We start from the raw sequence: 22,898 nt of genomic DNA, 5'->3' as shown, positions 1-22,898 counted from the left end.
AACATTCACATGACAAGCCCAGCTCTACTGCCTTATATCTCTGCTGCCAGCGCCGTGCAGTCTACCTTCTCTGTCCAATCTCACGGTCACCCCCGGGACTGTCACCTCCAGACAGTGAACCATATCTGGCATGCCAGGTTCACATATCCCATTTTTTTTACCAACATCTCTCTTAGTTCTAATTCATTGGCCCCAAGATGTCCGCTACCATACATCTCTGAACTTACTGAAATTATTCTGTCCACAGACCCCACCACTTTCTCATTAACCATCAGCCTGTTTCCCAGCTTTCCTGCTCTTTTTATCCAATCGAGACTTCTCTTATTCATTATTAACTCTCTGATGCAAATACTTCCCTTCTCTTCCAGTGTTTTTCTCATTATGCTTACTCTAGATAAATCCTGCTATCTGCCTTCGCTGGCCTGAGTTGCTCTATCTTGTTAGAGAAAAATCACTGCCATTAAACTCACTAGTGTCCCTTTAAATTTATAACTGTAAATTTCTAACAGGTGCCCAAGTCCAACTTTGTTTCTCTACTAGGCTCACCTTTCTCTGCCCAGAGAAAATTTTCACGCTTAGTCCTCTTTCTTGAATCTCCCCATCTCTTCCTCCTTCCCCTTCACTTTCAACTGATGACTCCACTTCATTCTTCAGTGAACATACAGATATTGCACGTAAATGGAGCCAGGTGTGGTGGCTCATGCCTGTAATGCCAGCACTTTGGGAGGCCAAGGTGGGCAGATCATGAAGTCAGGAGTTCGAGACCAGCCTGGCCAACATGGTGAAACCTCATCTGTACTAAAGATACAAAAAATTAGCTAGACATGGTGGTGCACGCCCGTAATCCCAGCTACTTGGGAGGCTGAGGCAGGAGAATCACTTGAACCGGGAGGCGGAGGTTGCAGTGAGCCGAGATCACACCATTGCACTCCAACTTGGGCAAAAGGGCGAGACTCTGTCTCAAAAAAAAAAAAAAAATGTATTTAGCCAGGTGTGGTGGCTCACGCCTGTAACCCAGCACTTTGGGAGGCCGAGGTAGGCGGATCACCTGAGGTCAGGAGTTCAAGACCAGCCTGACCAACATGGAGAAACCCCATCCCTACTAAAAATACAAAAATTAGCCAGGTGTGGTGGCACATGCCTGTAATCCTAGTTACTAGGGAAGCTGAGGCAGGAGAATTGCTTGAACCCGGGAGGCGGAGGTTGCGGTGAACCGAGATCACGTCATCGCACTCCAGCCTGGGCAACAAGAGTGAAACTCGGTCTCAAAAAACAAACAAACAAAAAAAAACAAACAAAAAAAACCAAATAAACACATATTGCACCTAAACTCCCTCATTTCTCACCACCAGAGCAACAAAAACGCCAACTCACCCACATTTGTACCCATCTTTTTCTTTTTCCCTTCTGATATAATGGAGGAAGTTTTCCTCTCCCCATCAAAGCCAGCACATCTACTTGTACTGTGGCTTCCATCTATTCTTGTTTCTCACACACATCCTTTGGCCATTATTTATCTAACATTCCTCCTCTTACTCACCACGCTCCAGCCTCATGACCTTTGGCAGTCTCATGAATAGACCAAGTTCCTTCCTAGCTCAGAGGCTTTGCATATAGACTTTCACTGTCTGAAGTTTCTCCCTGTCTCTATTGATTATCGGCTCTTTCTCAACCCCCACCTTTTTTTCCTTTCTTTTCTGAGACAGAGTTTCACTCTTGCTGCCCAGGCTGGAGTGCAATGACACGATCTCAGCTCACTGAAACCTCTGCCTTCTGGGTTCAAGTAATTCTCCCACCTCAGCCTCCCAAGTAGCTGTGATTACAGGCACGTGCCGCCATGCCTGGCTAATTTTGTATTTTTAGTAAAGATGGGATTTCACCATGTTGGTCAGGCTGGTCTCAAACTTCTGACCTCAGGTGATCTGCCTGCCTTGGCCTCCCAAAGTGCTGGGATTATAGGCGTGAGCCACTGCGCCCAGCCCCTTTCTCAGTCTTTTAAGCATCATCTTAAATACCAACCCCTCAGATAGGTCTCTTTTTCTCACCAAACTTGGTTCCACATCTTCCTCTGTTACTAATACTGTCCATTTTAAACTTCTCAATTGTTTTATTTCATCTATAGTAATTTGAAATTCTTATGTGTCTGTCTTCTCCATTACAATGTAAGCTCTGTAAAGCCAGGGAACCTTTTGTCTAACGTTTTTTCCTCTGGGGCTCAGCACAGTTCTCTGCACACAGTTGGCACCAAAATAAATGTATTAAGTGATTTGTTGAAAGTCATTTTTTTGTGTGTCCCAAGTTGATGACTTTATATCACTTCTATAGTTACTAGCAACCTTAATGATCAAGAAATCTCACTTACATATCCACAGGCTCGACAATGATGCCTCCTTCGCGTCAGTGCATTGAAAGGCTCTTTACATTTCATACACATTGTCACTTCATTATCTCGGATCCATCTTGGGGCTCTTTTCCCTAGCTCAGCAGTCTAAAAAGGGAAGAGAGATTCAATTTTAATAGGAAAAAAACTATAATTCCCTTTTATTATTATTTTTTGAAAGAACTTTAACTATATTGCTCAAACCATGTTCTGAAACTCAAGAACAAGGCCAGGTGCAGTGGCTCACGCCTATAATCCCAGCACCCTGGGAGGCTGAGGTGGGCAGATCACCTGAAGTCAGTAGTTTGAGACCAGTCTGGCCAACGTGGTCAAACCCTCTCTCTACTAAAAATACAAAAATTAGCTCAGCATGGTGGCATGCACCTATAATCCCAGCTACTCGGGAGGCTGAGGCAGGAAAATTGCTTGAACCCAGGAGGCGGAGGTTGCAGTGAGCCAAGATTGCGCCACTGCACTCTAGCCTGTGCAACACAGCAAGACTCTGTTTCAAAAAAAAAAAAAAAAAGAATAAGAAAAATTCAAAGAAGTTCAAGTAGAAAGAAAAGTCACTCACTATTGTGTTCATCTAAGAAAGAATGAGATTCTGTCTAACCAGCCAGTTCTGACATTGTAAAGGGAAAAGGTTGGAGAACAAAATGATTAGACAGATCTTCTGCACCTGCAAAGATATGAAAGAGCTTGAAGTTAAGAATTTAATTCAACTCACAGAAACCTCTGAGTGAATGTCATTATCCTTTGCAATTGCATTTCTGAAGGTTTCATGCCTTTGATGAAAAGCATCGATGGTTTCTTGAAGGGCCTAAAGTATAAGTAAAATTCAAAGAACACATTAAAGTTTCTCATATAAACCAACGAATATACTTTATCAAACAAATATCTATGATAGGAATCATTTTGAAAATTAAGTGAACCTGTTCTGATGACTGCATATTAAAACACACACAACAATATATGCACATTTGTATACACAGAGATGTTACTAAAAAACAAAAGTGAAAATAAGCTGGGCGCGGTGGCTCACACCTGTAATCCCAGCACTTTGGGAGACTGAAGCAGGCAGATCGCTTGAGCTCAGGGGTTTGAGACCAGCCTAGGTAACATGGTGAAACCTCATCTCTACGAAATACAAAAAAAATTAACCAGGCATGGTGGTGCACACCTATAGTCCCAGCTACTCGAGAGGCTGAGATGCAAGAATTGCTTGAGCCCAGGCACAGGCTGCAGTGAGACATGACGCACCACTGCACTCCACGCTGGGTGAGAGTGAGACTCTGTCTCAAAAAAAAGAAAGAAAAGGAAATAGAAATGAGGCGTACCTTGATCCATTCTTCTTTGTCTTGTGCAGAACTAAAACAAAACAAAATTAAAGTGAATGTAAAGAACATTAATGATTCACAGCCAGTGAATAAAACTATGCTTTCATGTTGTTCCAACTTTCTGGAAAATTCAGGGATGTTATGGAAGGAATTATAATAAAAATTAATCTCTGGCAATTAAACAAATAAAAATCTTAAAAACAGGTTCAGACTATTCACTGACTTTGGTACACATAAAATTTGATGGGGCTAGTTAGGTTTAGCTTCCATTAATATACTGTCCAGACATGAAGTCTAATCACCATCATCCGGTTAGATATATCAGGTGACTGTATATATAGCATTACACTGAATATACAACAGCTAATCTTCCAGTTTTCTAAAACACATGAGGGCTACTAAAGGCTACTAATCACAGCCCATCTTAGAAGAGATAGTAATTATCTTTGAGAATCTAAAATATCTCCGTAAAGCCTTAGGGAGCTATTTAACATTTCCTTTGATAAACAATTTAATTTTATTTTCCAGTTCTTAGAAGGCTTTAGGCAATACCAAACCTAACCCCTTTTAGATAAAGAAAAGCATAAAAAAATTTTAAATGCCTATAGGAAGGAGGTGTTACAGATTAAGAGACCCCAGTGTTTAGTAATTATCCTTAGAAAACAAATTTCCTTGACTGTCGTCAGGTTCCCTTTTTTCCTATAAGGCAAACGTTATTTCCTCTTTCTTGCAGGTAGCTTATGTTGCTGGCTGCTATCACATACCGCATTTGAAAAATCTTCCGTAGTGGAGTCTGAACTGGGTAAGATCTCCACATTGAAAAATTCTGAAGAGGATGAAAGAGTGTGCTCTATCTGTTTGTATGTGCTTGGTAGAGGGGCTAAGTTTGAATTCCAGCCTGAAGGTCACCTGCCTGCCCACAGGTATGAAATATGCATGAGGCTAGCTGAAGGATTGTTTCTGTGTCACAAGCTATCTTTCCAGCAAATTGATTATTGAACACCATGATGTGCCAGGAATGCTGCTGGAATCTATGTCTGCCAAGTGGAAGCTTCTGCTCGTTGTTCACCTGGGGGCTTCAATCTTGCTTCTCAAAATAAAAAAAAAAAATTAAAAATTAAAAAACTCTCCCTATTGCTCTGCCTTGCCACCACAGCTCTGTTGCCCTGGAAGCACAGTTATTTGCTAGCTGCTTTTAGCCTTTCAAATGCAGAGAAACCCAACAAGTCTTTATAGCTTTTCCTTTTAGTTTTTAGTTATGGTAGATTGTTTTCCCCCTTATATTTTAATTTCCACTTAGCAATAGAAAACCATAACGGTATTCTGTATATAAAACAGAATACTTTTTATCTTTTTGAAAGTAGAAGCAGCAGCACAAAAGTACTTCAGTCTTGAGGCTGACTCACACCTTAGCAAGAAAAGTGGGGTCCTTTTTTCCCGGTTAGCTTCAGAATCAAATACTCTTTCAGTATCTCCAAATATATACCCAAGTTTTGATTCCACATAATTCCTATGGCACTCTGACTTTCTTGGAACTTCAGTGTTTGTCCCATTCTTAACAGAGCATGATAGGCTGGGTGTGGTGGCTTAGGCCTGTAATCCCAGCACTTTGGGAGGCTGAGGTGGGCAGATCACCTGAGGTCAGGAGTTTGAGACCAGCCTGGCCAACATGGTGAAACTCTGTCTCCACTAAAAATAAAAAATTAGCTGGGTGTGGCGGCATGTGCCCACAATCCTGGCTACTCTGGGAGGCTGAGGCAGAGGAATTGCTTGAACCTGGGAGGAGGAGGTTGCAGTGAGCTAAGATTGCACCATTGCCCTCCAGCCTGGGTGACAAGAGTAAAACTCAGCCTCAAAAAAAAAAAAAAAAGAGCATGATAGATCATACCAAAAATAATCACTTAATTCAGATGTTCAATATCACCATATAAGCACAAATATAACTAGAGCAATGAGATTAGGTAAATAAAAATTTTTTGACAGAATAACCATGTTTCCAACAAGAAATGGAAGGTATCCAGTACTGTGTGTTGGAATGTTATAAAGTGAAGACTGCCTGTACTTAAGAAAATTCCTCACCAATTAGCCCCATCTTGATGAGAAAATAGCCCAACTGGCTAAAAGAGGACTGAAAGTATCCGTTCAGGCAAACTAAGAAACCTTAGAAATATCTCCCCTGTAGTTACACACATCTCTTGGGTTTGCAGATTGGAAGTGTGCTGAAATTTCAGAGTCAGCAATGCCTTCATTCTTTCTGCAGTGAAAACTATGATGATCAGAACTATTGATGAGGCCGGGTGCGGTGGCTCACGCCTATAATTCCAGTACTTTGGAAGGCCAAGGTGGGTGGACCACCTGAGGTCAGTTCGAGACTAGCCCGGCCAAAATGGTGAAACCCCATCTATACTAAAAATACAAAAGTTAGTAGGGCTTGGTAGCAGGCACCTATAGTCCCAGCTACTTGGGAGGCTGAGGCATGAGAATCACTTGAACCCAGGGTATGGAGGTTGCAGTGAGCCAAGATCATGCCACTGCACTCTAGCCTGGGCAACAGAGCGAGACTCTGTCTCAAAAAAAAAAAAAAAAAAAAAGAACTATTGATAGTGTTCCTTGTTGCCAGGGCCATTAGGGCCATTAGCTCAGTAAATCAACCACTGAGTGAGGACTCAGTCAAGAGCCTTCAGCAGAGCATCATATATTCTGCCCTTGGGTTTGAGGGGCTAGGGCCCAAACCCACCATGAGGTAGGGAAACAATGACACTCAAAGGCAAGTTTCAAATGCTACCTGCTCCCTGAGGAAAAGGAAGTTCAGTACATATTCTCTGTGGAAAATCAAAGAACAGGCTGTTTCTTCAAACCTTCCCAGCCTGCCCACATTCCAAAACTGTAAATTCACCAATTCTTGGACTCCCTGGGTACAGATACCTGTTAAAATGATTTATTCTCTTTTTAAAATCTGAAATTTCAGCTTTTAAGCAGTTACTAAGTACAAATATTCAGGGTAAATTCACCTGAGCAGCCAGAAGCATAAGCTAATGGTGGAAAGGACCAGAAGAATATTCTGAGTCTCCATGGATTCTGGGATATTGACACCACTAGAGCTAGGATTGGTTCTTCACCCTCTGCTCTGTGACCCCCTGAAGCATCTAAATTTTTACCAGGCCATGCATTAGAACAATAAATGGATGACTTATTATTTTTTGAGACAGAGTCTCACTCTGTTGTCCAGGCTGGAGTGCAGTAATGGGATCATGCCTGGCTAATTTTTGTAGTTTTAGCAAAGATGGGGTTTTGCCATGTTGGCCAGGCTGGTCTAGAACTCCTGATCTCAAGTGATCCCCCCACCTCAGCCTCCCAAAGTGTTGGGATTACAGGCGTGAGCCACCGAGCCCAGCTTGGATGACTGTTTTCTAAAGCAGGTATTTCAAAACCTGACAGCACTCTGTATTCCAGAGGTTCATGCAAGAGGTAGCTCTGATCAACTGCAGTGGTTCTCATGGACTTTTTAATCCTTTAAAAATGGTTACGGGCTAGGTGCAGTGGCTCATGCCTGTAATCCTAGCATTATGAGAGGCTGGGGGGGGGTGGATCACCTGAGCTCAGGAGTTCGAGACCACCCTGGTCAACATGGTGAAACCCTGTTTCCATTAAAAATACAAAAATTAACTCAGGAGGCTGAGGTAGGAGAATGGTGTGAACCCAGGAGGCGGAGCTTGCAGTGAGCCGAGATCAGGCCACTGCACTCCAGCCTGGGAGACAGAGCGAGACTCCGTCTCAAAAAAAAAAAAAAAAAAAAAAAAATTGCCAGGCGTGGTGGCAGGTGCCTGTAATCCCAGGTACTCAGGAGACTGAGCCAGGAAAATCGCTTGAACCTGGGAGGCAGAGGTTGCCGTGAGCTGAGATCATGCCATCGCACTCCAGTTTGGGCAACAAGAGTGAAATTCCATCTCAAAAATAAAAAGTAAGGGAAAAAAAAAAAGGTTATGGCTAGGGGAATGTTAGCCAGAACTCCAAACCTTTCTCTCCCAATAAAAATATAACAAGAGCCATACCTTCTAGAAGTCCTGGTTGTCAGAGGCCACCTGAGTCCCTAATGGCTCCCTTCATGTATTCTGCAACTATGGTGGGAGAAGTTTTACCCTTACCACCCTGCCTCTTATGAACATTTCTTTCCATTCAAGTGCCCCTAAGGCCCTAAAATGTAGAGTATCTGAAAGACTCAGAGATTAGCATGGAATAACAAGCATCAATAAATATTTGTGGACCAAAAGGAGGGGTGGAAGGATTAGGAGAGAACCTTTTCCTGTAAGTCAAGGTACTGGCTTGATAGCAATAATTTCATCCTCTGAGTACCCTGTATTTCTGAAGAGTTAATCAATTTACTGAACGCTTACTGTCAACAAACCACTGTCCTAGGCACTATGGAGGAATTGAGAGAGAGGAGACATGACTCTTGCTTTTCAAGAACCTACAGCTCTGCATTTATATCCAACCAGAGTCCCAGAGATCTGCAGTATTCACTTGGGGAAAACCCTCAGAGCCATTCTGTTCTAATGATTCATTCTGATGCTTGCTTTGGGAAAGCAGTGTGATAGAAATGGTTCCCTTACCTGGCCTGCAGTTCCAGTGTTCTCTCTTTCCCAGATACCTGGAAAGTATGTGGATATTCTTCATTCTGAGTCTCTACAATTTTCATTCCATCAATGCCAACCCTGGTTCGAACTGTGAATTTAGAGCCTACCAAGCTGAATCTGGGCACACAGTACAGCAACATGTTGTTGAACTGCAAGGAAGGGGAACATATATCAGTAAAGAAAATAAATAGGGGAAACTGATCAGTGTTTTTTTTTTTTTTGAGATGGAGTCTTGCTCTGTTGCCCAGGCTGGAGTGCAGTGGTGCGCTCTTGGCTCACTGCTAGCTCTGCCTCCCGGGTTCACGCCATTCTCCTGCCTCAGCCCCCCGAGTAGCTGGGACTACAGGCGCCTGCCACCACGCCTGGCTACTTTTTTTGTATTTTTAGTAGAGACGGGGTTTCACCATGTTAGCTGGGATTGTCTGGATCTCCTGACCTCGTGATTCGCCCGCCTCAGCCTCCCAAAGTGCTGGGATTACAGGTGTGAGCCACCGTGCCCAGTCAGAAACTGATCAATTTTAAAGGCAGCCCTAGACAAAAATTCTAAGTAATTTCTAGAGAACACAGTACTGCCTGCATGAGAAAAATTATTTTCTAAAACATTGAGGTTTATGCTTGTATAAAAAAATCATATTCTCGCACTTTAAAAAATATATTTCCCATTCATGACTCATATTTTGTTGATATTCATTTAAATCAACAGTTTTGTACTACTGTACTAAGCAAATTAGTTCAATAAATTCATAACAAATTACTAAGGACCTTTTGATATACCAGGAGCTTAATTTCTTAACCTTTTAAGTTCTTAAACACAAGAATTTCTCATTGATGTATCTTAGAGGGCAAGTCTAAAACTAGGTGTTAGAAGAAGAGAGTAATATTTAGCAATTATTATTACATTGGAGATAGGGTCTCACTCTGTCACCCAGGCTGCAGTACGGTGGTGCAATCATAACTCACTGCAGTCTTTAACTTCTAGGTTCAAGCCATCCTTCTGCCTCAGCCTTCTGAGTAGGCAGGACTATAGAAACACACCACCATGCCCAGTTAGCTTTTCTTAGTAGAGATGAGGTCTTGCTATGTTGCCCAGGCTGGTCTTGAACTCCTGAACTCAAGCAATCCTTCTGCCTTGGCCTCCCAAAGTGCTGGGATTACAGGCCTGAGCTACCATGCCTGGCCTCAATTAAAAATTGTCTTTGTAGACATAGGGCCTAGCTATGTTGCCCAGGCTGGTCTTTAACTCCTGGCCTCAAATGATACTCCCACCTCTGCCTCCAGAAGTGCTGGGATTATAGTGTGAGACATAGCACCTGGTCAGCAATTTTTTTTTTTTTTTTTAACCGGACTGTTGAATGTTAAGCTTTTAAAAAATAGCCTATTCATTAGTTCAAATCTCATTAGAACATGTGGGATTTGGACATTAAACCCTACATAAAAAGCAAGCCACAGGGCCAAGGGCTCTGTGATCCCACAGTGCTCTTGAATAGTATTATGAATCCTTAAGTCTTGCTTAAAAATTTACCACATATGGGCCAGGCGTGGTGGCTCACGTCTGTAATCCCAACACTTTGGAAGGCTGAGGGGGGTGGATCACCTGAGGTCAGGAGTTCGAGACCAGACTGGCTAACATGGTGAAACTCTGTTTCTACTAAAAATACGAAAAACTAGCTGGGCACGGTGGCGTGCACCTATAATCCCAGCTACTCGGGAGGTTGAGGCAGGAGAATCACTTGAACCCAGGAGGCTGAGGTTGCAGTGAGCTCAGATTGTGCCATTGCACTCTAGCTTGGGCAATAAGAGTGAAACTCCGTCTCAAAAAAAAAAAAAAAAAAAGACTTTACCACATATGATTTTTCTGAAAAGCCATCAGTTTTATTAGAGGTCTTTAAAGGCAGCACCTTATTCTTTACAAGATGTACCTTTAAAAATGAAGACTATCCCTGTCTCTACAAAAAATACAAAAATTAGTCAGGTGTGGTAGCACGCACATATAGTCCCAGCTACTCAGGAGGCTAAGGTGGGATCCCTTGAACCAGGGAGGTAGAGGTTTCAGGGAACTGAGATCACGCCGCTGTACTCCTGCTTGGGTGATAGAGTGAGATTCCATTCAAAAAAGGAAAAAAAAAAAAAAAAAAAAAAAAAAAAAAAAAAAAAGCACGGGCTATTAATTGCATGAAAAAATGGTATGTTAGAAGGCTGACACGATAGAAATTCACTTTCAAAGACTTTATGAAATTATTTAGTTCACTTTTGACTATGTTAAAATATGCAAAGAAATAAAACCCTAAATATTTGTGTTAATTTGAGGGCAGATTCCTGAGAGAAGGTCTATACTCATCTTCTTCATATTTATTACTTCTCAAGTTACTTCTAGGGTTACATGTATTTTCTAAGACCAGAGCAATTAGGGAATAAAATTGCTTTAAAATTTACTTTCCCAATAGCATGTGGGCTAAATTCAACATGGTTTTTATTTTACTTGCTTCATCAAGATTTCTCAATTTATTAATTCTTCAAATTTTCTCTAAAATTTTACTTTCAGCTGAGTACTATTATTAGCAGAGGCTCTGAAGCCAGACAAGAAGCTCTCAAACCTGCACTCTACCTCTTATGAGCTGTGCAAACCCTCATGCCTCGAGGTCATTATCTGTAAAATTCACAGGTTGCTGAGATTAAATGGAACAAATGTGAATTATGTAGAACAGTGCTTTGCACAGACTAAGTGCCTAAATTCAACAAGTCTTCTCATTTTATTCTCCTTGGGACTTGAGTCTAGATCTGTCCTGCTAGGCCCTCTGTTCAGTTTCACATTGCTATGAAGACAAGAAAGGTTGATGGGTATGTAAAACATTCCAAGTTTATGTGACGGTCTGTAATAGTCATTCTGGATGTTAGTTTCTCACAGTTGTTTTCTCATTTTGTAAGTTCCTGTATCCAGTGTTATAAATTTCAGTTCCACACTGGAGAATGTAGAAATAAATGATTACATCTGTAATGATCACATTACAGATATATCCAAAGATATAACCTATATCCTGGAAAAAAAGACAGAGTTTTTTTTTTTTTTTTTTTTCCTTAAATAGAGATGGGGTACTGCTATGCTGCCCAGGTTGGTCTTGAATTCCGGGGCTCAAGAGATCCTCCAGTCTCAGCCTCTCAAATATATCCTCTTGGGGTGTAGACCTTTATCACTAACTGTCCACTGTATCTGAATCTGGCAATGACACTCTCATTATACACAGATTTTAGAGATCTGAAAAAAAGCTCCAAAAGGTTTTTATCACCATCCATATCATCGTCTGATTAAGGCCACAGCTTGCTTGCTAAGTTTTCCTGTTAACACTTCTATCAAGGCCTTCTCAGGAGGAGATTTGGTTGAAGTTGTGAATGTTGCAGGAGCTGCAGAGCCACCAGCACAAGGGACAGAGGTCACACATTCCAGCCATCAACAATAATCAAATTGTTCCTGCAAACTGAGTGACAAATGTAATGGTATGGCATAAAATTTGTGAGTTATGTGATACTTGTCCTCAAGTTGGCTTTTAAGTTCAGCACTCATGCTGTTTTATAGAAACAAGTCCATGAATATGAAGGTTTTTAGCATTTATCATTTGTAGTTATGCTCACTGAACAGATTATCTTATAAATGTGTATGTTTCTCCTTCCCTTTCATGCTTTCAGGACTATATTCCCTCTATTATATTCTCCCTAGATGGGACTTCACATATATCCTTTTCTTCTTTGCATAGGTGAAGGTGGGAGCTCCTGCACGATAGAAATCATTGCTTACAAAGAAGATATCATATATAGGAAGAAACCAAGTAGCTCGTCCTGTTCCCTCCACGAACCCTGCTCCTGTAGCAAAAGCCACCACCACCTTTCACAAATAATTACTTCCCTCTGGGTTTTCCCTGATACTGAAAAAAGAAATTATAGCAACTATGGTATGAAGAACATTGACTTTCCCTTTTAGGGTGGGAGATTCCCTTTTATTTCATGCCCACAGCTTAGAAGTAGTGATCAGTGAAGCAATCTCAGACTAGCGAGGCAATTTCTACAAGTCCTAGGTTATGATAAAAACTACAAGCCTCGGCCGGGCGCGGTGGCTCACGCCTGTAATCCCAGCACTTTGGGTGGCCGAGGTGGGCAGATCATGAGGTCAGGAGATCGAGACCATCCTGGCTAACACAGTGAAACCCGTCTCTACTAAAAATACAAAAAATTAGCCAGACGAAGTGGCGGGCGCCTGTAGTCTCAGCTACTCAGGAGGCTGAGGCAGGAGAATGGCATGAACCTGGGAGGCGGAGCTTGTAGTGAGCTGAGATTGCGCCACTGCACTCCAGCCTGGGCGACAGAGCAAGACTCTGTCTTGAAAAAACAACAAACAACAAATCTCAATATTATTAAAAACACAGGGAGGGAGGGTCTTTCTTGATCTCTACTGTTCAAGTATTTATTTCAAGCCTCTAAAAATATGTTTGACTGAAATAATTCAATTTTGTTTTCTCACCAGTGACAATTTCATTAATGTTTGTTTCCAAAGGTAATAGGATATTGGCGGAGAAAATTTCTAGTGCTTGTTCTGTGTTCAAAGATTAAATAAGGGAAAAATAATCTGACTCTATCAAGTTCCAAGGAAATAAGGAACAGAACAACTCCAAAGAGCCAAGAATAAAATGTCTTGGTTGTTTTGCGGGGTAATTTGCTGCTTTTATTTTATTTTTTTAAACTTTTGGATGTCAGACAGTTTATTTCAAGAGTACCTGCCATAGTAATGTGTAAAAAGTATGTGTTGGAAACTTAATCCCTAACGCAGAAGTGTTGGGAGGTGGGGCCTAATGTAAGTGTTTGGGTCATGAGGACTCCAGTAATCTATGAATTAATCCAGGAATAGACTAACGCCGATTATAAAAGGGCTTGAGGCCATGAATTGGATTTCTTGCTCTCTCTCTTTCTCACCATGTGATGCCGGCCTTCTGCACGTCACGATGCAGTAAAAAGGCCCTCACCAGATGCCAGCCCCCCAATCTTAGACTTCCCAGCCTCCAGTACTGTAGAAAATAAACCCCTGTTCCTTATAAATTAGCCAGTCTCAGGTGTTCTGTGATAGCAACATGAAATGGCTTACGTTAAACAGCATCCTACATTAAAATAAAAAACAATGAAAAAGTATGGTGTGGAGGCATGAAAACATGCAAACACATGAAGATCATTCAAAAGCAGATAGAGGATTCTAAATATAGTTTGATTTTCCAGACAAATGTAGTATCTCAAGTGTAGGAAACAGAAAACTAGCCCTCATTACCTTTCTAGAGAGAAAAGAAAATAAAAATGGTGCTTCTGAAGTTTCTACAAGCAAAAGAACAAGAGGCTCCATGGGAATAAATGTGCACTGGCGAGGCAGGATTCTGTGACAAGCACAGCACTGGAGAGGGTGGATGAAAAGAACCAACATGACCCTGGAAATGTTTCTAAGATGGTCTTCAAAGAATGAATGTGGCTCTCCTAAAATTCCTGCCACGTGACCTCATTCTCCTGGGAGGCAATGGCATGATATGTTTGATGGCTTAAAGTAACTGGAACAGGAGGAGTCTTTTCCTCAGTCACTGACTGCCATTTTCCCCAAGGTTCTTTGCCACTTGTCCTCCAAAGAGCTGTTTAATTCAGCTCTGCACCAAGATATTCAACATAAACCTCTTTCCAAAATAACTCCCAAATGTGAAAATTAGGCCGAGGCAATTGGTTAGACCCAGAGCTCAGAGTTTAACTGCAGAGGCTGTCACATCAATGAGGAAGAGGAGAAAGGAAAATGATCCTAGCACCTAAAAGGCAAAGACAGAGGAAAGACATTGGCTCCCGGCTATGTTGTCTAGAATGGTGTATTAAGCATGTCTTTTTATTTATGTATTTTTGATTTTAGGCATCTTAAGGCCTTGTTGACACTGACAGGACTGCCCCTCCCAGGGTTATCCAGTTCCTAGAGAGAGTAACACGCCTTTCATGTGGAAATCAACCAATTCAGAACTCATACCTGCAGTCACCTCCTGTATTGAACACTTACTCTCTGGGCCACTATTCTCCTGCCCCAGTCACCTCAGGGCCAGGACAACAGACCCTAAGCCCGGCCCCTAAGCCCTAAAGAAATTATTCCAACCAGCCATTCCTAATCCTGATGCTCTGTCTTGCCCATTCCTTCCTGCAGAAACCACAATAAAGGCTCTTGCCCACGTTTTCTGCTTGCTCCTCTGCCTCCTGATGCTGGTGCTTTCCCACTGCTCTCCCGCTTCATATGCCACACCCCCACCCCACCCCGATTTGCCTTTCCGATGGCAATCATCTGATCTTTTATAACAGACCTCTGAAGAGGACTCTGAACCCTAACATGACACATCCTTGTTTTCTATCTAGCTCTCTATATTACCTGTGAAAGAAGTACTTCTGTCTAGCACAAATGAGAACTTTTATAGTTAATCTGGTAAAAATACACACTTTTAAATTATGAAGATATTCACATACCATAAAATTTACTCTTTTAAAATGTACAAATCATGGTTTTTAGGATATCTGTAACAGAACATTTTACGTCTCTAAAAGGGAACCTCGTATCCATTTTCCATTCCTTGCTAGTATTAGGGAACCAATAATTACATCCTGTCTCTATGCATTTGCTTTTTCTGGACATTTCATATAAATACTGTATATGGTCTGTTGTAACTGGCATCTTCCACTTGACACAACATTTTAAGGTTAATCCATGTAGCATTTATAAGTTTTTATTCCTTTTTCTCGACATATACTATTTCATTGCATGAACATACCACATTTTGTTTATTCAGTTGATGGACATTTAGGTTGTCTCAAATTTTTTGGCTACTATGAATAATGCTGTTATGGATAAAGATGTACAGGTTTTTGTGCAGACACACGTTTTCAATTTTCTTGAATTATAAAAACTTGGAGTAGAACTAGTGGGTCATATAGCGACCAAATTCTTTTAAAAACATGACTGATACAAAAAGACTTTTAAAAGTTTGTGGAAAAATGGAATTAAAAGAAAAAATTTTATTTCAACCTAAGCTCTACCAAGTTCAATTTTGTAATCAATGATAGCAGTCATTTAATCCATCCTAAAGAACTGAGGGTCCTGAGAATTTTACCATGGCAATGCAGTAGTTTTTACACTATTAACTGAAGAAAATGGGTGTCCTTTACAGATTCTTTAAGATTAGGAAACAAAAAGAAGTCAGAGCCACCAAACCAGGACTGTAAGGTGTATGCTTAATGATTCTCTGCCAAAACTCTAAAAAAATTGCACTTGTTTGATGAGAATAATGAGCAAGAACATTGTCATGGTTTAGAAGGACTCTTTGGAGAAGCTTTCCTGGGTGTTTTTCTGCGAAACTCTTTGGCTAGCTTTCTCAAAATCGTCTCATAATAAGCAGATGTTATTGTTCTTTGGCCCTCGAGAAAGTCAGCAGGCATATTGTCTTGAGCATCCCAAAAAACACTTGCCACGACCTTTGCTCTTGACTGGACCTCTTTTGCTTTGACTGGACCACTTGTACCTGTTGGTAACCATTGTTCTGATTGTATTTTGTCTTCAGGATTGTACTGGGAAAGCCATGTTTCATCTCCTGTTACAATTTGTTGTAGAAATGCTTTAGAAGCTTGATGTCACTTATTTAAGATTTCCACCAAAACTTCTGCTCTTGTCTGCAGCTGATCTGGGTGCAACATTTTCGGTACCCATTGAGTGGAAAGCTGCTCAACTTTAATTTTTTGGTCAGACTTGTACAAGATGAACCCCACTGAGATGTCTGTGGTATTGGCTACTGCTTCCGCTGTTCACTGTCAGTCCTCTTCAATTAGGGCAGGAACGAGATGAATTTTTTCCTAGCGAAAGGATGTGGATGGTCTGCTGCTGCAGGTTTCATCTTCAACAATGTTTTGACCCTTCTTAAAATCAGTTACCCATTTGTAAACTGCTGATTTCTTTGTGGCACTGTCTCCATTAACTTTTCATGAAGAATCAATGATTTTGTCATTTTTGCATCCAAGCTTCACCGTAAGTTTGATGTTTGTTCTTGCTTCAACTTTAACAGAATTCATGTTGCTTTGATTCAACCTGATGTCTTTATTTTTTATTTATTTATTTTTCTGAGACAGGGTCTCACTCTGTCACCCAGGCTGGGTATCATGGTCATAGCTCAGTGCAGCCTTGGAACTCTTTGGCTCAAGAGATTCTCCTGCCTCAGCCTCTCAAGTAGCTACGACTACAGGTGCAAGCTACCATGCCCAGCTAATTTTTAAATTTTTTGTAGAGACAGGGAGGTCTCTGTATGTTGCCCAGGCTGGTCTTGAACTCCTAAGCTCAAGCCATCTTCCTGTCTCGAATTCCCAAAGTGCTGGCATTAGACGTATGAGCCACTGTGCCTGGCTCAAACTGATGTCTTACCCTTCTTAGTGTCTCAAACCAGATACTGTTTGGACATGTTATAATAAGTTACTATGGGTTTATTTTGTTGCAAAATGCTTTGAAATCTATGCATAGTTTTTTCATAATATGCATTTTCCTTGAACTTTGTCAAGACCCCTTGTACTGAACACCCCTCTGCATGACAATTAGTTCCTACGTTTTCCTTTCAATGGAGACTGGAAACAGACACAGAAGTCTCTGAGCCCCCATGACAACTCATGCCATGGTGGGTGAGATGACTGCCTCGCAGCAGAAAAGTCAGACACGAATAACATCGTAAGAATGTACTGTATGCCAGTCACCAGGCAGCCTTTTCACCCATGTGTCTGTTTCTCTTTAATAACAATCAGAATGAAAGCTAACGTTTATTAAGCTACCATTCGATGTTAGCTTATTTTTTGTCAATGCATATTATTATTATGATTCTTATTATCATCTTATTTGATATAGAAAGGAACTGAAATTCATTAGGATAACAAAGAGTAAAGGTCAGGTGGACAGAGTCCAAAAAAAAAAAAAAATGGTCTGGATGCCCCAGGAAGTGCTCTTATATTTGAGATAAGCCTCAGACTGTCATTTCCAGGAAGTGAAGAAAGGGCCAAGGACTGACTGCAGTGAGAAAGAACTATCTAGAGAACTCATGTACTTTTCCCATAGATATTTTAGACATAAGTCTTACAACCAGGCCTAGATATATTTTTAGCCTAGAAAGATTAAAAATAGTGACTACAGAGGATTAGGAAGAGAATTGATGTCAGGACATGACACACCAACAAAATATCCAGGAAATGGTACCCAATTACCTGAGAATGAAAGAGAAAATCTGAAACAAGCAAAAGGAGCATTTCCGAAAGTATCATATCCCACATGTGTAAAGTTAAATTGTTGTCAGTATGTGCTACTGAAGTAAATTATACTATCAAAGGATCCTTGGGGTGCTGCTTTGTCTGCCATAAACCTTTGTGGCCAGTGGCTCCTTTGCGTGAGATCTGCTTGGGCCTGCTGGGCTCATTCTGCCCATTTGGCCTGGCAGGCTGCGCTTGGCTTGTGCTACCAGCCCAGATCCCACACCTGCCAAGGGTGAGCCTGGAGCAGCAAGGGGTACGTGAATGAGCGAGCACGGGTTCTGGGTCATGCGCACAGCCAGGCATGCCAGCTACAGCAAGGGGAGCATTTCCAGGCACCAGCATGGGTGCTGGCTCCCTGCAAAGCTATGGCGGGACCAAGCATACCGCAAGCGGCTTCCACCACTGGCACTGGGGAACATGTAGGGCCACACCAAGCTACCCTCAGCACCCCCTTGGCTTCCCTCCCATGCTCATTGGCACCCAAAGTCTAGAAGAGGCTGAGACACCAGGGGGCTGGCATATCAGCACTGTCCCAAGTGTGTGCACACCCTGCTGGTTTGCAACAGCACCCAGGCTTGACCCCAAATTTGCTCCGAAATCGGAATGGGCATCGGGAGCAGGGAAAGGCCAGGCAGTGGGAGCAGGCATTTCTGAGCCTGCAGGGGTACAGGGGGCTTCCCAGGAATGCCTGGGTCAGCAGCTGCGACTGGGTAGCTGCCCTGGCCATGCCTCTCCTGCTGCAACCAGCATCATGGCAGCACCGCTCCAGATGGGCCACTACTGCTGGCCACCCATACCAAGTATACAGAAAAATTACAGAAAAATACGTTACTTAGAACATTTCCCTAAATGGAATCCCTAAACGGAATATCCCCTAAATGGAATGTTGACTAAAACAGGTTAGATATAATTGCTTTGGTGAATAAGGAAACATTCTACTTTTCCATGCTGTATACAACTATTTTTATATATAATTCCTTTTTTAGATGGAGTCTCGCTCTGTCGATCTCAGCTCACTACAACCTCCACTTCCCAGGTCCAAGCAATTCTCCTGCCTCGTCCTCTTGAGTAGTGGGATTACAGGCACCTGCCACCACACTCAGCTAATTTTTGTATTTTTAGTAGACTGGTCTCAAACTCCTGACCTCAGGAGATCCACTTGCCTCGGCCACCCAAAGTGCTGGGATTACAAGCATGAGCCACCGTGCCCAGCCACATTTTTATATATAGTTCTTTTTTTTGAGATGGAGTCTCGCTCTGTTGCCCAGGCTGGAGTGCAGTGGTGCCATCTCGGCACCACTGTTCACCACGGGTTCACGTCATTCTCCTGCCTCAGCCTCCCGAGTAGCTGGGACTACAGGCGCCCGCCACCATGCCTGGCTAATTTTTTGTATTTTTAGTAGAGACGGGGTTTCACTGTGTTAGCCAGGATGGTCTCGATCTCCTGACCTCATGATCCGCCCGCCTCAGCTTCCCAAAGTGCTGGGATTACAGGCGTGAGCCACCACGCCCGGCCTATAGTTCTTATATGACTTGTAACACTATAATACTCACTAAGAAAAGGTAGCGTTCTTGTGCTGATGTGTTTCGAGCAGCTAGTTTGAGGATCTGTCCTTCTTTTATTAGTTCATTTGAAGGGTTTACAATGTCTTCTTCTTCTCCCAACATTTCATAAATCTCTAAGAGTTTCTTTAGGTTCTCCTAGGAAATTAAAACAGCAAGATCACATACAGGCAAGTTTCAACCTAGTAGCTTTAATAATACTATGACCTTAACTAAAATGTAAATTCAGAAGGGATTAGGAGTAAGCATACATTTAGATATAAATTCCATCAGTTATTAGCAAGTTCAGAGAGTTATTCCAGATAACATTAAACATTTCATAAACATTCTTTTTGGTTCATCTATTTCAATTCACTTTGGTCCAAATCTACATAGTATTGAGGCAGTATTATTGATAATTGTCTAATCAGAAGGCTCCTGTCTCCTCCGAAAACCACTTACCATTTTTCTTATTGCACTATTAGAATGGCTTGCTGCTGTAGATATAATTTCAAGTGATTCTAAATGGGAAAAAAAGAAAAGTAAATAAATATGCTTTGTCCTTTCTGTGCTTCTATATAGCTGAATAACTTACTAAATTAAGAAGTCTGAGACCAAAGATACAACAAAAATAGTGGCATTTTCCATTTATAAACGGTATACTTTCTAAAGTTCATTTGTAAGCAGATTACTTGAAACTTCGTATTTCCTTATGAAAAGTCACACATGATGATTAGGCTCACAGGTTTAATTAATCCCTAATGAACCATCAAAATTAATAAGCAGAGATAGAAACATCACTGCTTTTCCTTAGTTCATCTCTTGAGCTGTGGCCCCAGCCAAACTTATTTTGTCTCCCCCCATCCTGGATCCTGTATTGAGTGCACAGAATTGCCCAAATCAGAATAGTTCTCCAAAATGTAAACAAAAATTCAGTTTCTTTTATACTCAAAGACTTTGAAACTTACAGCGTACACTAACTCCATACTAGGTACTTTGCCAGGTACTTACAGTATCAATTCTTACACAGCCTTAAACCATTAAGTATTTTAGCTTCATTTGGCAGATGAATGAAATGGGGAAATAATACAACTTGGCTGAGGTCACACAGCTATGCTATTGGAGGGCCAGATTTAAACCCAGGTTTCTGACTCAAAAGTTCTAAAATATTTCAGGAGTAGTAGGTATTTTACTAGTTGTATGAGCAAATTAACCACTAAGCATAGCCTACTTTCTCTGGGAAAATACATTCACAATTCTAGCCTGGGTCGGGTGAAAGGGAATCTTCTGAGGCCAGTGTTGGAGGGTTTTGTTGCTGTGGCAGCTGGGAATGGGAACTCTTTGGTGTGGACATCATAGGAGCTCCAGGGGCTGCTGGTGAAGTGCTGTGGATGCTGAGACCTCTTGCGGGACTGACCCCAGGGAAAACCTCTCAATCCTAAATCATGTCCCGTTTTCTTCCTTTCTTTTTTGTTTTGTGAATACTGGCCTGCCTAATTCTGTTACCACAACAACCCTGAGACTTTTCAACTACATTTTTTTATCTTCTGTGTACTGCTGGACAGAATGCACTTTTGCTGCTTTCGCTTCTACTTTTAGGTCACCAAAAGCCTTTCTTCTGTGATCTCTTTAGAATTTTAGTGTAAGTAGCAATGAAAAACAAACGAAAAGGAATAAAATGCCATACCATGTCACCAACTTTTTCATTTCTGACATGGGCATCTAAGGGGATACCAAAGTCTGAGTATAGAAGAAACTGAATTTTAATTTACATTTTAAAGAACTATTCTGATGTGGGCCACGCTGTGCACTTGATACAGGATCCAGGACACAGGAAGACAAAATAAGACGGGATAAAGCCACTGCTCTAGAGATGAGTTCGAGGAAGAGCAGGGGTGTTTCCACCCCCACCTCCACCACTAGATCTGCCACTCAAATCAAGCAGTCAGGCGAGATGGATGGAAGTGGAGACAGGGCAGAGTTCCCAGGAAGTAGTTGGTTTGAGGAGATGGCAAGTCGAGTTCATTCTACACTATGGAAGAGGCGAATGGAGAAGAGAAGTTTCTGTGATCAGTCACTCAAATGGTGGGAGAAACACATCTGAGACAGCCTGTGTTCTAGAAAAGACTAAGGATCAGGGCCAGGAGCAGTGGCTCACGCCTGTAATCCCAGCACTTTGGGAGGCCGAGGTAGGTGGATCATCTGAAGTCAGGAGTTTAAGACCAGCCTGGCCAACATGGTGAAAATCCGTCTCTATTAAAATTACAACAATTAGCTGAATGGCTTGAACTTGGGAGGTGGAGGTTACAGTGAGCCAAGATCGTGCCACTGCACTCTAGCCTGGGCAACAGAGTGAGACTCTGTCTCTAATAATAATAATAATAATAATAATAATAATAATAATAATAATTTAAAAAAGAAAAGGTTAAAGATCCAAGACAAAAAATGTTTTATGTACTTCATCTCTCATCAAGGTTCACTTATGACAGAAAACAAGAAATTACAAGGGAAAGTAGCAATGTTTTAAGGTTGTACACAAGTACCATTACTGCTTGTTGAATATCAAGCCACTGTTATTTCTTAAATTTTCATTCATGCTTTTACAGTTGATTCACAAAAGTACAGAAAAAGGTAAAGTATTATTGAAACTTATAAGCCTTTAAAAAAAACCCTTTCATTATAATCTAATGAAAAAATAAGACATCTAACAGAATTGAAATAAAGTTTTCTTGGAGAAAATGTTACTGGACAATAAAAAGCACCATTTCCTGTTATGGTAGGCATGTTAGGGCAGGTGGAACCAACTCTGCTTAGGTTATTTTTACATAGTGAATGTCACCTTAGCTTTCTTGGTATGCACCAACCTATCTAATTAAACAGCAGCACTTGTAATTCTGAATGGTTGTATTCTTCCTCTGACAAGGAAATTGTGTATTGCTATTCTAGATGTCTTTAAGTCTATAATTTTATATTTCAGAGCCAGTGACTAACATGAAACCAGAAAAATAAATGTGATTTGCACTGCTCTAAACTTGTCATTTTGGCTCAAAAGTGACTTGCCTAACTGAGGTGATGATAACAATTTCCAATGAAATTATCTTCTAACAGCAACATTTGACTAAAGTAGCTGTGAGATATATTTCCCTTTGAAACCATAAGGCTGCTTGGCCGCTTGATTATTCCGTAATAGAGAGAAAACAAAAAAAGCATTTACTTTTAGCATCATTCCAGTCCAGGGAATCAGGAGGCAATTTCCTTAGATAGTCCTTAAGGAGCATCTCATACCGGGGAATCCGCTGAACAGGTTCTAGCATGTGATGCTGCAAAGTTAAGCTCCCACAGATTTTCTGTTTCTGTAATGAGAAAGGTTTTCTAAGAAACATTTAAAAATTAGGTTAGCAAGTCTAAAAACTCACTGTAAAACACAACTTTCGTCAAGGACAATATTTTTTGACAAAGTTGTCCATCACTTGCATGAAATGCAGATTTCTGGCCGGGTGCAGTGTCTCACACCTGTCATCCCAGCACTTTGGGAGGCTGAGATGGGTAGATCACCTGAGGTGAGGGTTTGAGACCAGCCTGGCCAACATGGCAAAACCCCGCCTCTACTAAAAATACAAAAATTAGCCAGGCATGGTGGCACACACCTGTAGTCCCAGCTATGCGGAGGCTGAGGCTGAG

The 22,898-nt window shown here is 41.5% G+C and overlaps 1 protein-coding gene across 7 annotated transcripts in view; it reads right to left on the bottom strand.

Moving 5' to 3' along the window:
- Nucleotides 1–22,898, bottom strand: part of FGD4 (FYVE, RhoGEF and PH domain containing 4) — a 257,216-nt gene that overhangs the window by 16,301 nt on the left and 218,017 nt on the right. For 6 of the 7 annotated variants that reach the window (XM_037990137.2, XM_037990138.2, XM_037990140.2 and 3 more), the window contains 7 exons: nucleotides 22,432–22,570; nucleotides 19,680–19,738; nucleotides 19,230–19,376; nucleotides 8,328–8,500; nucleotides 3,718–3,748; nucleotides 3,108–3,200; nucleotides 2,363–2,488 (listed from right to left, as the gene is read on the bottom strand). In XM_037990137.2, the coding sequence (XP_037846065.2) occupies nucleotides 2,363–2,488; nucleotides 3,108–3,200; nucleotides 3,718–3,748; nucleotides 8,328–8,500; nucleotides 19,230–19,376; nucleotides 19,680–19,738; nucleotides 22,432–22,570 (768 nt within the window). Of the gene's footprint in view, nucleotides 1–2,362; nucleotides 2,489–3,107; nucleotides 3,201–3,717; nucleotides 3,749–8,323; nucleotides 8,501–19,229; nucleotides 19,377–19,679; nucleotides 19,739–22,431; nucleotides 22,571–22,898 lie in introns of those variants that run through there. The other variant, XM_073020616.1, reaches the window with a different exon arrangement.

This window comes from Chlorocebus sabaeus, chromosome 11, assembly GCF_047675955.1.
Source record: "Chlorocebus sabaeus isolate Y175 chromosome 11, mChlSab1.0.hap1, whole genome shotgun sequence".
Lineage (NCBI taxonomy): Eukaryota > Metazoa > Chordata > Mammalia > Primates > Cercopithecidae > Chlorocebus > Chlorocebus sabaeus.
The sequence above is the reverse complement of the archived record's forward strand: the minus strand, read 5'-3'. Positions and strand labels throughout refer to the sequence as shown.